Source organism: Mus caroli, chromosome 2, assembly GCF_900094665.2.
Source record: "Mus caroli chromosome 2, CAROLI_EIJ_v1.1, whole genome shotgun sequence".
Lineage (NCBI taxonomy): Eukaryota > Metazoa > Chordata > Mammalia > Rodentia > Muridae > Mus > Mus caroli.
The window spans coordinates 111,503,328-111,516,599 of NC_034571.1; the positions used below are offsets into that span (position 1 = coordinate 111,503,328).

The 13,272-nt window shown below is 51.2% G+C and overlaps 1 protein-coding gene across 3 annotated transcripts in view; it reads left to right on the forward strand.

The window, feature by feature from the left end:
- Pak6 (p21 (RAC1) activated kinase 6) overlaps window positions 1-13,246 on the forward strand; it is a 33,812-nt gene extending 20,566 nt beyond the window's left edge. The window contains exons 4-11 of one of the 3 annotated variants that reach the window (XM_021154600.2): window positions 4,950-5,158; window positions 5,892-6,548; window positions 9,195-9,692; window positions 9,835-9,968; window positions 10,262-10,388; window positions 10,483-10,608; window positions 11,175-11,309; window positions 12,368-13,196. In XM_021154600.2, coding sequence (XP_021010259.1) covers window positions 4,955-5,158; window positions 5,892-6,548; window positions 9,195-9,692; window positions 9,835-9,968; window positions 10,262-10,388; window positions 10,483-10,608; window positions 11,175-11,309; window positions 12,368-12,535 — 2,049 coding nt within the window. In that variant the 5' untranslated portion in view covers window positions 4,950-4,954 and the 3' untranslated portion in view covers window positions 12,536-13,196. Of the gene's footprint in view, window positions 1-4,949; window positions 5,159-5,891; window positions 6,549-9,194; window positions 9,693-9,834; window positions 9,969-10,261; window positions 10,389-10,482; window positions 10,609-11,174; window positions 11,310-12,367 lie in introns of all 3 variants that reach the window. The other 2 variants (XM_021154605.2, XM_029474696.1) reach the window with 2 other exon arrangements.
- Window positions 13,247-13,272: the final 26 nt, after the last annotated feature.

The window sequence follows — 13,272 nt, forward strand, 5'->3', positions numbered from 1 at the left end:
GTGGATATTGGGGCTGCTTCCAGGTGTCCATAGCAGCTGACTATGATGTGTGTTGTGCTTTAGCAGGGTGTGGTCTTGCCGGTAGCAAATAGTTTCTGAGATAGTGTAATGTTTGGAATTCTGGGGACTTCTAAGGGGGTATATAAATGCTAGGGCCAATAGGTGGGATGTTGGAGGGGATGTTGTGGGGATGTTGTTGGTTGTTAATGGTTGTAGTTTGTTAAGTAGTTGTGTACAAAGAAGAAACTACAACAACAACAAGAAGAAATTAGATATCCTGACATCGAAGATCAAACTTGCCCCAAGGAATTCGATGCCCCTGATTAGCAGGAAGTAGTCTAATGATAATGTCACCCCCTTTCTGACCCCTAACTTTATTCAGGGATCTCTTTTCTTCCCTCTCTATCCTTTTTTCTTTCTTATCTAATATGAGGGAGTTGAAAGAGTAGAACAAGAGTGGAGAAGGGGTGTTGGAGAGATGGCTCAGCAGTTAAGAGCACTGACTGCTCTTTCAGAGGTCTTGAGTTCAATTCCTAGAAACCACATGGTGGCTCACAACCATCTGTAATGGGATCCAAGGTCCTCTTCTGATATGTATAAAGACAGCTACAATGTACTCATCATATATGTAAAATAAAGAAATAAAAAAAAAATAGAGTGGAGCAGGGTAAAAGACATAAAGTATCCAGAGAAAAGCTACAAATGTCGTAAAAACCCTATCAAAAAAAAAACAAAAAACAAAAAAACAAAAAAAAACGGGTTGTTTTCCTTAGAAGAACAGGGAGGTGGCATAGGAGGAAAGCCTCCTGCCCCACCAGCTAAACTTAGCGATTATCTTCATGTGTTTCCTTCCTATTGCACTGGCAAATGGCAGAGGTGAAATTTTAAGTAATGATCCCCTATTCCTGTTTAGACAAAGAAAACCTTGGTGTTTTAATTTGCTTCTGGGCTCCATGAACACAGACAGGTGTGGGACCCATCATGTCAGCAATTCCAGAAGAAACCATCAAACTTGGGTCCAATATAGTCATCACATATAGGGGAATGAGGAGGGGACAGACAGACTGTACACACACACAGACACACACACACACACACACACACACAGCCATCAGTTTTATGATTTTCCCTTTCACATGTGGGTTATGATTTGTCTCTATTTAATTTAAGGGTATGCCAAGAGCTCATTTCTTCAGCTTCATTCCCCCCACACACCCCCATGGATATTTAATTGCTTCAGCTACAGAAAAGATCATCTATTCCTACCATATAGCAATGTCACCTTTGCCATAAATCAAGTGACCTCATCTGAGTGGGTCTATTTCTGGATTCTTGCTTCTGTCCCGTTGCTCTGTTTGTCAGTCCTTGTGCTGTTTCTACAGCATATTAATTACGCTAGCTTTATGGTAAACCTCGATATATATTTAGTATAGTCCTCCAACTTTGTTCTCTCAGATTGCTGCAGCTATTCCTGGTTCTCTGTTTCCCTGCACATTTTAGAATCAGTGTGTCAGTTTCTGCCACAAGAAATATGCTGAGCCTGAAATAAGTCTGTAGGTTGACTTGGGAGTAACTGACATCTTCACAGTGTGAACTCCTCAGCAGACGAGCATTCTTTAATATCGCTAATAATGTTTTATAGCTTTAAATATGAAGAAATTTATTCCTGGGTGTTTGCTATTTTTAATGTTAGATGATAAATAATGCCATTTCATTTCTCTCTTTTAAATTTTATCTTTATTTTATTTTGCACGTGTATGTATGTGCTTTGTATATCAGCCTGCAGAGGTCAGAAGAGGGCGTCAGATCCACTGGAACTGAGGTGCCAGGTGGCTGTGAGCTGCCATGTGGTTGCTGGGAACCAAACTCAGGTCCTCTGGAAGAGCAGTCATTACTTTTAACCACTGAGCCCTCTCTCCAGTCATCATCATTGTCGCCGTCTTCTTCCTCTTCCTTTTCCTCCTCCTCTTCCTCCTCTTCTTCTGACAGGCTCTCTAGCCCAGGCTGGCCTCAGTGCATGCTGGCCTTGATTTGAATTACCCTGCCTCATCTGGTATTACAGGTGTGAGCTACTTTGCACACAGCTTTATTTCATTTTATATCGTAATTCAATTAACTTTTACTTACGGTGACCTTGAATTGAGAACTTTCTAAATTAATTTGGTTGTTGCAGATTCTTCTGACTTTCCCACTTTCACAAACATGCTGTCCCAAGCACAGTTGGCCTGACCAATGTTCCCCGATTTCTTAAATCTCGATCTGATCTCCTCCTACCCGAAGCTCCACTGACTACTCTGTTAGCCCCCAACCTCTGTAATCCCCTGACTGCTGGTCTTTCTCCCCGGATCTCTCTGCTGTCTCTGGGGGGATCTTGTCAAGGGATTGCTGTTAGGGTGAACTCTGGAAGGAAGGTATGGGGTCCCTGACACCACTTGATGCCTTCCCTCCCCATGGAGGAGGTGAAGAAATCAGGGTTCTCAGAAGAAGGCCTCAGGCAGTTCTTTTGTGGCTCTAGATGTATTTGCACCTCTAGAAGATTTCCCAGCTACAGAGGAGGCAAGCGGATCTGTGTCTTAGTCAGGATTTCTATTGCTGTGGTGAAACAATGTAACCAAAAGCAAGTTGGGGAGGAAAGGGTTAATTCAGCTTCTAGTTCCAGCTAACAGTCTGTTACTGAGGGACATCAGGACAGAAGCTGGTGCAGAGGCCATGGAGGAGTGCTACTAACTGACTTACTCTTCATTGCAAACTCAGCCTGCTCTCTTATAGAACCCAGGACCACCAGCCCAGGGATGGTACTAACCACAATGGGCTGGGCCCTCCCCATCAATCATTGAGAAAATGCTCTACAGCCAGATCTTACTGAGGCACTTTCTCAATTGTGGTTCCCTCCTTTCAGATGACTCTGGCTTATGTCGAGTTGACATAAAACTAGCCCACAGAGTCTGCTAACAATCCAGGGGGAGGGTCTGCCTGAGAGGCTGTGGAGACTGGCCTTACTGACCAAAGCAAGAGCAGAGGCCTAAGCAGTCCAAAGAGGCTGCGTAACAGAGGTATGAAGTATCGTGTCTGCATCCGGAACCTAGAGTTTTAGTCATGACCCCTTGAGAAGGACATGAGAGAGGAAAGAACTTCCCAGACCCAAATCTACCCAAGTGTCAGAGTCTGAAGACCCCAGCATAGGCACGAGGTGAGCGAGAACACAACTAGAGAGATGGCCAGCGTCTGCTGGGAATCCATCGCTTGCCCTCACTAACCTTGTAAGCTTCTTCCACAAACACTAGAGAGAAGCACAGAGGCTCAGGCTGCTTGGGTAACTGCTCCAAGTCACTCCTATTAGGGTGGAGGCCCTCAGCAACTCAGTGATGCGTTTCAATGTAAAGTCTTCAGTCTCCAGGGTTCTGGAGCCGCTGCTCCGCCCTTAGGGGATATTAGAGTCTGCTGATCTAGGGCGCGTGCTATGGATTCCACTGCCTTACATATAGCAAGTTCCTGGTGAGGAAGTGGCGGTCCTTCTGCCTTTTTTTGGTGGGACTATTGCCTGCAACCTCTCCAGAACCTGCCAAAGCGATGGAGAAAATGCTTTCTCTGCAAGGAGAGCAGTCAGAGATGGCAATGGCCCTGCATGGCAGCTCTTCAACTGGAAGAGTAATCCACAACCTTCACACGGAGAAACAGTGTAAGCTCTATAAGGCAGTGCATTCAGGGTCCCAGTCACTCCAGAGACAGAGGCAGAGGGATAACCCTTGGGGAGACATGGTAAGACCCTATTCAGAGTCAGAGACATATTGATTCATTCCATTTCTGAAATGTTCAAAGGCACTCAAGTGTAGTTTATCAGTATGTTTAGTCAAGCCTGGTCCCTAAGAGTGACCAGGACAGCCCTTTGGAAGCCCCTCTACACCATTTCCATTGACGGAGTTCAGTAGAGCCTCATGCTAACTCCAGATCAGCAAGGTGAGGGGTGCAGGCTTGACTACATTCTGTGAAATATCCTAGGATAAGATTAAAATCCACAGAAAGTGGCTAAGTGGGACTCTCTGCCTTTTTGTGGAGAACTTGACCTATAAGTTATCTACCCTGGCCCTAACCAAGGCCGACCCTTTGGCTCAGCCCTTTTCAGAGTTAAGGCAAAGTGCACGCTCGTGAGGCGGACCCTTTTGGCGCTGCCAAGTCACATGGTACCCATTCGGCCTGGGCATCAGTGCTGCAAATTGGCTGTTGGGCTTCTTGCTAATGTGTGTTGCTTTAACAGGTTTTCTATTAGTCAGTCAGCAACAAACAAGAGTTGACCGTGATGAAATTTTTAACAAATCATTTGATTCAGTTTGCTAGTTTTGTTTAGACTTTCACATCTATGGTCTTTTGTGGTGGGAGGGGTATCACAGTTTAGACAGGGTCTTATAATATAGTTCAAGTTAGCCTCAAACTCACAGCAATCCCCCTGCCACAACTTCCCAGAAGCTGGGATTACAGCCATATAACACCATGCCCAGCACATGTGTACGTTCTTAAGTGAGATTGGTTCAGACTTTTCTTTTCTTGAATTCTTATTTGGCTGAAGAGACAAGATCATACCAGCTTCAGAAAAAAGTCTGCCGGTCTTCCTTCCATTTTGTAGTTCTTCCATGCAGATTGATACTTGCAATGGGCTTTGGGTTTTATAAAAGCACTCCTTGGCAGGCAACTTGACACAAGCAATAAGGTGGGCACCTCTTTTCCTTGCTTGTAGTCTACATGGCTATTTATTTATTATAGCACCTTTGTTGTTTCTACAACTGCTCTACTGGGAGTCAGCCATTTCCCCGAGGAAGTCCAGGAGAGAGTAAGAAAAGCCCTTGGGATAGAGTAGTATGCTAAGAGAGATACACACAGGCCTGAGCCTGATACCCAGTACCCACTGATCCACCCCAGGGTCCCTGGGACCATCTCAGCTAACCCTCTTGCAGGCACCATGTTCCGCAAGAAAAAGAAGAAACGTCCTGAGATATCAGCCCCGCAGAACTTCCAGCATCGTGTCCACACCTCCTTTGACCCCAAGGAAGGCAAGTTTGTGGGTCTGCCCCCACAATGGCAGAACATTCTGGATACACTGAGGCGGCCCAAGCCTGTGGTGGATCCTTCTCGAATCACACGGGTGCAGTTGCAGCCCATGAAGGTAAGGATAAGGAGGGCAGGCTTGCAGCCATGTTCAGCCTCTCCCACTGCACAGGAAGTTGTCTGTGAGACCCCCAGCGGCACCAGCAGGGTCCACTTGAGTATCAGAATCAAGTCTCCTGTCTCAGTTCTCTGCTAATCAGCCTTCCTACCTGGGGAGAACTTTAAGCTGGGTGTGAGGGCTCTCTGTTATAAGCCCAACGCTTGACAGGCTAAAGCAGTCATAATGCTAGGAGTTGAAGGACTAGCCTAGGCTACAGGGTGAGGCCCTGTCTTGAAAAAATTCTCCCCAAACCATCAAAACTAACTCATCCACCACTTAGACCTTTAGCCCCAGAGGAGATACAGCTGTCACAGACCAAGGGTCACATGAGGAGACTTAAGAGTTGGTTTGGAGTTGAGGTCAGGAGACTTGTCATAGTGGATGGGAGGTGAGGAGGTCTCTCTGAAGACCACTAAAGAAGATCTAAAGCCTGAAGTGCTGAGTTCGCCAGCTCCCTGGGCTCAGCTGACCCACCCACTTTTCATGTTGGACCCTAACCTTGAGGCTGCCCTATCTGCCCTGCCAACCAGGGCTTTCTCCCCATAGCCTTATAGATTCACTGTGAACACGGGTGAATATCTCAAACCCTAACACATGGACGGTGATAATGGAGGTGTGTGGGTGGGAGGCTCTGAGCCGCCACCTGCCACGAAGGGGCTGTTCTTCCATACTCTTTTGTCTTCCTCCACAGACAGTGGTACGGGGCAGCTCAGTGCCCACGGAGGGCTACATCTCGGGGCTGCTCAACGACATTCAGAAGTTGTCAGTTATCAGCTCCAACACCCTGCGTGGACGCAGCCCCACCAGCCGGCGGCGGGCACAGTCCCTGGGGCTGCTGGGAGATGATCAGTGGGCTGCTGACCCTGATATGTACCTCCAAAGCCCCCAGTCGGAGCACACTGATCCCCATGGCCTCTACCTCAGCTGCAATGGGGGCACACCAGCAGGTCACAGGCAGGTGCCCTGGCCAGAACCACAGAGCCCGCAGGCCCTGCCCAATGGGATGGCTGCCAAGGCGCAGTCCCTGGGCCCTGCTGAGTTCCAGGGTGCCTCACAACGCTGCCTGCAGCAGCTGGGTGCCTGTCTGCAGAGTTCCCCACCTGGTACCTCACCCCCTATGGCCACAGGGAGGCGTGGGGTGAAGGTTGCCAAGCATAGCTCCGAAGAGGCCCGGCCACAGTCCTGCCTAGTGGGCTCGGCCATTAGCAGGCCAGGTGGAGAAGGCAGCCCTAGCCCTAAGAACCAGGAAAGCAGCCTCAAGCACCGGCTCTTCCGAAGCATGTTCCTGTCTACTCCTGCCACAGGCCCGGCAAGCAGCAGCAAACCGGTCCCTCTGCCACAGAACAAGGTATATGACCTGGGGCTTCCTCCTGGGGTCTCTCTAAGGAGGACAAGGAAGCACACCTAGTGACATCCATAGGCCAATAAGTATTAGAGAAGCCAAGCCTAGTGGGGCCCTCCCCACTCACTGGATAAGGATAAGAATGTGGGAAATCAAAACGGTCAACCAGAGTGACCTTGGCTAACGGCTATAGCCTGAATTCACCATCTGAATCCATGTCTTCCAAAGGCTTAGCATGTGTGAGTCACAGGCTGTAAGCCAAGTCATTTCAGGTAGAGAGAAGAGATCACTGTGGCTGGCATTCCTGTTCTCTGAGGCCTGGCACTCCACACTGAGAGGCAGACCCTCCTTTAAAAGCATCTTTAACCAAAATCTCAGGACAGAACCTCAAGGTCCAAGTAGGGATATGTGCCCTTACCTGGAGAGGACAGGGTCTCTCTGCCTCCCTCTTTGGGGGCAGTTCTGAAGCCCCTGGTTCCCTGAGAACTGCAGGGGATTCTGGGTATCGCTCGATGCCTACAGTGACCTCCTCCGCTTCCTCCTCTTTTTCCTCTTCCTTTTCTCTCCATAGTTATTTATTCTGCAATGTGTCCAGAGAAGACCAGAGGGTCACAGGAGAATCAGCCCTCAGTTCTCACTTCTACAGTAGTGTGTGCTTGATTCTTTAATGTCCCTGGAGGGGGACAACTTTCCAGAAGAGTGTGAGCTATGAGAATCAGATATGACTGCACCAGAACTTGGAGTGGCAGGACAGAGGGCTTCTTTCCTGAGACAGAGGGGAGGGAGACTTGGTGGCATTTCTTGGCAGGCAGGTTAGCATGTTTCCCTACTCGCCTGCCTGCCTGCCCATCCTGTCTGCAGTGACAGGGCCACCATTTCTCACTTGGGAGATGATGACGTACTCAGAGTGAGCTCACCTCGGGTCTCCAGTGAATCACAGGAGCAAGCAGGAAAGGGCCTCTCTTAGAGCCGTCATCCCATCTCAGACCTTCCGGGCTCCTGGATCTTGTCTACAAAGCATTGCAATCGCAGTGGATAGTTATTATCAAGCCCCCGAAAGACAGGATGAGCTTGAGGGTTTTAAGCCATGCCTAAGAAACAGCTGCTCATGGTGGTGGGGCCTCCCCTTGAACGGGAGGGCATTGGGAGCAAGCTGGATCCTTGCTGTGGTGATGGTATGACTGGGGTGTAGCCTGAACTGGAGAATGCCTACTAGTGAGCCTACTAGTGCTGCAGGCCACTTCCAGCTGAGGCACCGAGGAGGCCTTTTGGCTTCATACACTCTTGTTCCTCACATATCTGTGAGATTAGGGGTCTCTGGAAGGCTGTGACTTGGGAGACATCCCTACTAAGCTAAGGTGTGACAGGGCAGGGCATAGCCCTAGGGAGGTCAGAGTCAGTTGATCCCTATGTCTGTTTGGGTGAGCTGCAGGGGTCTAAAAGAAAGAGGTGCTAACACTGAGCTGGGCTCTGACAGCATTTGTTTGAACTGCCAGTCACCATGCTGCCCATCCCCATGGAGGACACTGAGAACCCTCATGGGCCATAGTGTATGCCAGGGCTCTCCCGCAGTGGAAGCAGTTGACGGTCATCATGGGCTCAGAGGCAAACTCAGGGGAGTAGTTCCCTTCAAAGCAGAGTTTCCAGATGGCTGGGGCTCTGACAGGCTTGACAGAATCTTCCTTCAACCACCCCTGTGTACTTGCAGAACCCCAGCAAGGCTCTGCTCTTGCTTAGAGTGAGTCCCCAAAGCCTGGGAATAGCATAGAGCTGGCAAGCCTATGGCAGAACCAAGATTTGGGGCACCTGAACAAGCCTAAAGTGTCAGCTCCAGGAGATTTCCTTGAGAGGGTTCAGTGTTGTGGCCATGCGTGAAACCTACTGAGTACAGACATCTGCCCCTGGGATAGGTTAGGGGTGCCCTAGGCAACCTTCTGTGTAGTCCCTGTAGGGTCCCTCTTCATGTGCCTTTTAAAAATACAAGATCCCTGAAGGGGTGGTGAGGGGTGGGCTCCTTTTGCTCCAGCGCTGGCAGGAAGGCTCAGATAGGAGAGGGCTTCACCAGTTTTCAGGGATGGGCTGTCTTTCCTCTGTGTCACCCCCAAATGAGGCTGAGAGTAGCCCCCCCCAACACTTTTTCCTCCAAGGGTTTTAGCCAAGAGGCTAACCTCCTAGATACACAGCCTCACAAGAATGCTGCTACACAGCAGCCATGGCTCCTTCCCTGTCTTGGTTTTGGGAGCCAGTCACAGCTACCCACTGCCTCTTGCCCAGGGCCATCTCCACTCACACCAGGAGCCTCTGACACAGCTTCCCTGAGAAATCTGTCTCCCTGAGGCCTGCTTGTCAATTGCCCAGGAAGAAATACCCAGCTTGAGGCCCCGGTGGTGGGAGGGGGGCTTACTGTCTTTGTCTCCCCTGGGAGTGGGAGAGTGAGTATAAAGAGATGCTCCTGTGCCTGTCCCCTGGGGGATAGGGGGTACATCTGCTGCTCTGGTCAGGTTCAGCTCAATTGTTTGCTTCCTCAATTTAATCTGAAGTCCTGGGTGGCCCTGCTAGTGTCCAGGCCACAGCAGCCAACCCTGCCTTTAGGAAGCTTGTCTCAAATGTTCCTTAACACACCGAATATTGTCTCTTTCCTTGTCTTCGCAGCCCAATTCTGCTTTCCGACCACCACAAAAAGACTCCTCCTCAAACCTGGTAGCCAAGGCCCAGTCCTTGCCCTCAGAGCAGCCCATGGGGACCTTCAGTCCTCTGACCACCTCAGATACCAGCAGCCCCCAGAAGTCCCTCCGCATAGCCCCAGCCGCTGGTCCACTTCCAGGCCGGTCTTCTCCAGCAGGCTCCCCCCGTACCCGGCATGCTCAGATCAGCACCAGCAATCTCTACCTGCCCCAGGACCCCACAGTGGCCAAGGGGGCCCTGGGTGGCGAAGACACAGGCATTGTGACCCATGAACAGTTCAAGGCTGCGCTCAGGATGGTGGTGGACCAGGGTGACCCTCGGCTGCTGCTGGACAGCTACGTGAAGATTGGGGAGGGCTCCACGGGCATTGTGTGTCTGGCCCGGGAGAAGCACTCAGGTCGCCAGGTAGCAGTCAAGATGATGGACCTCAGGAAGCAGCAACGCAGGGAGCTGCTCTTTAATGAGGTGGGGACCTGGCGGGATGCCCGCAGGGCAGTAGAAATGTTCAATGAGGCTTGCACGGCACGTGGGGCCGACTTGGCGGGAGAGCAGGATGGCCTGACCATGGGATACTGTGCTGGGTACTCAGGCTTCTCTCTGCCCTCAGGTGGTGATCATGCGTGACTACCAGCACCTCAACGTGGTGGAGATGTACAAGAGTTACCTGGTAGGAGAGGAACTGTGGGTGTTGATGGAGTTCCTGCAGGGCGGGGCCCTCACAGACATCATCTCCCAAGTCAGGTGGGCATCTGAAAGGGCTGGGCAGAGGGAAGGCCACCCCACCACTGCTTAGACGTGGAGATCAGTTGCCTCTGGCCAATAGGACTAATCTTACTAGACTCCTGTCTATTTGGGGTAACTGAGACTCCATGGTCTTAGATTAAAAATGGGCAAGAAAAACGTGTACTCCGGGGTTGCAGCCTGCTGAGTCTGCAGCCTGGGAGTTGTAGTCCCTTTGCCGGGGACTCCTCTCTACCCAGCCCAGCCACACTGACCACATGGCTCTCCCATGGTGGCTTGCCTTCCCTGTCCAGACTGAATGAGGAGCAGATTGCCACTGTGTGTGAAGCTGTGCTTCAGGCCTTGGCTTACCTGCACGCCCAGGGTGTCATCCACCGAGATATCAAGAGTGATTCCATCCTGCTGACCCTTGATGGCAGGGTAGGTCCTCCCTTTCCACGGCTCAGCTGCCCGCCCTGTTCTCTCTGGTGCCACTCCTCTTCCTGGTCTCTACCTACTTCCTTTTCAACTCCAGGTGAAGCTCTCAGACTTTGGGTTCTGTGCTCAGATCAGCAAAGATGTTCCCAAGAGAAAGTCCCTGGTAGGAACTCCATACTGGATGGCTCCTGAAGTGATCTCCAGATCCCTATACGCGACTGAGGTAAGGGTTCCCTCCATCCCAAGATCTCCAGGCTTAGAGCCACATAGCTCCTCGGTCTTGCCCATGTTAAGTATTTCCACTATTAATGACCCCGGTTCTGAGGTCTCCACTTAATCAGTACCTATTCCCGGTCTTCCTTTTGAGACAGGGTCTCTCCATGTCCTAGATTTCCTGGGACTCACTATGTAGAGCAGACTGGCCTCAAGTTCACAGAAATATGCCTGCCCCTGCCTTCTAAATGCTGGGATTGAAGGCCTGCACCATTGCACCCAGACATGCCTCCCCTTTTTGATGGAGTTACTCTCACCTGGACTTCACTATGCAGCAGGCCCTGCCACACACTGCTCTCTTCTGCACTTGCTTATGGCCAGTGTTCTCCATGAGGGGTGGCTTCTATGGTCACTGGCCACTCATACAAAAAGGGGCTGAATGTAGGGCATCAGACCAGGGGGTAAGGGAAGGAGGCAGCCACACTAGGGCACCTGGTAGGAGACAAGATACCCTATCCAACACACTGCCACCAAGAGCCAGACCCCAGCAGCAGAGTCAGGGCTATTCTCCTGCAGGTGGATATCTGGTCTCTGGGCATCATGGTGATTGAGATGGTGGATGGAGAACCCCCCTACTTCAGTGACTCCCCAGTGCAAGCCATGAAGAGGCTGCGGGACAGCGCCCCACCCAAGCTAAAGAACTCTTACAAGGTCAGTTATTGTGTTAGGTGTGAACTCCTCAGCCTCATACCCTCAAGCCCATTTCTCCTGAGACAGGAGGGCAGGGACCTGGAGCCATGGAATCAGAAGGATATATATATATATCCACATATATGTTTTTGGTCTTTTCCCACATAAAACCTGTGCAGTCACATGTATGTACCAACCATCAGGTTCATGCCAACAAATTCCCACCTGCAGCTGCAGCAGGAGAGCCACACCGCAGCAGGCTCTTCACCTATCCCTATGAGGAGGAAGAGGAGCCCTAGGGTCTCCCAAGGAGGAATCCAGAGTACAAATCCTTCCATTCTACTTGTCTGGGGCCCATACCAACACAGTGCCATCACATGATTGGGCTTGTCCTCCTGTATGACACATCTTGACCATAGCTGAGCCACTGTTTGCGCCTTAGACCCAGTATCTATACTTATTATAATTAACTCTCTCCTGCCAAATAAATCCATTCCCCTGCTGCCAGATTGCCAGAGGACAGACAGCTAAATGGTACTGCCACCTAGTGGCCAAAGCTAAAAAATGCCCCCAGAGGATTGATGCCCAGTTTCTAACAGGCTCTAAGACAGCTTGGTCCCTGGAGACTGCCCTGCGAAGCCTGAGATGAGCAGGTCTCAAAGAGCACCCGTTAGTTAGTTAACTGCTCCGGGGGGCAGCCTTCTGTAGCATTCCCCAGGCAGCCCGGTAGATGAGGAACTGGATCGCTGATGCCAGTTCCATGCCCCTTTCGCAGAGCTGCAGAGCCTGAAAGCCAAGAGCCCTGAGAAGCAGGCAGGGGGAGTGGGCCGTGTGTGGAACCCAGCCACCCAGACTTCCAGACATCCTCATCCCATTCATTGCTCTGCCGCTCTCATAACAGGTGAACTGGCCTCCTTCTCCTGCCTCCTAAGCCAATCATCAGTGCGCCTGGGAGGAACCAGAAAGTAAGAAAGCAGAGAAGATGAGGTGTGGAGCTAGTGGGGGCCCAGCAATCAGGCCGCCGAGAAGTGACTGCGAGCCATGGCTTCCCCTCACCCCCTCACGGTTCTGTTCCATAGGTCTCTCCAGTGCTGCGAGACTTCCTGGATCGGATGCTGGTACGGGAACCCCAAGAGCGAGCCACGGCCCAGGAGCTCCTGGATCACCCGTTTCTGCTGCAGACGGGGCTGCCTGAGTGTCTGGTGCCTCTGATACAGCTCTACCGCAAGCAGACCTCTACCTGCTGAGCCCGCACCCAGGGTGCACCTGCCACCTGTGCCCACAGGCAAAGGACACTGGGCAGCCATTCCATTGGCAGGGCCTACCCGCCTTGTCCTCTCAGTGTTCTCTCCAAAGATCGAATGTGAAGCTCCACCCCTTCCCTCCTGCCCTTTTGCCCGCTGGGCCAGGCCGGACCTGCCCCCTTTGGTTTCACTCCCCAGAGTCCCAGTTGCCTTTGGGATGACAGTGACCCCTTCTGCAGGTTTGGCCCTTTGTTATTTGCACAGGGATGTTTCTAAGAAACGCGGAGAGTGGTGCTCTTGGCCACAAGCCAGCAAAGCCGACAGGCTGCTGCAGATTTTTAAAGGCAGTGTCCACAGTGACCTGGGGCCACCAAGAGGGTGCATGCTCCATCTCCACATGGACACTTGCTATTCTCAACTGAAGCTTCAAACCCTGGGGTCCCAGAGGGCCACGGGGAAGGATTTCGCTGCCTGAATCCTTCTTCCTCCTCTGGTCTGACTTCTGGAAGCCCCACTTGCACCTGTTTCCTGTCTGTTCCCTGGCACTGCCTCGCCCTAGAAAGCCTCGACGGAACTGTGAATAGCCTGTGTGTAGGCCATGAGAGCAGCCAGGGGGGAATCTTCTGAGAGAGAGTGGGTTGGCAGTAAACGTGGTTCCATTGTCCAGGATGTAGAGAACTTTCTCTCTCTCTCTCTCTCTCTCTCTCTCTCTCTCTCTCTCTCTCTCTCTCTCTCTCTCT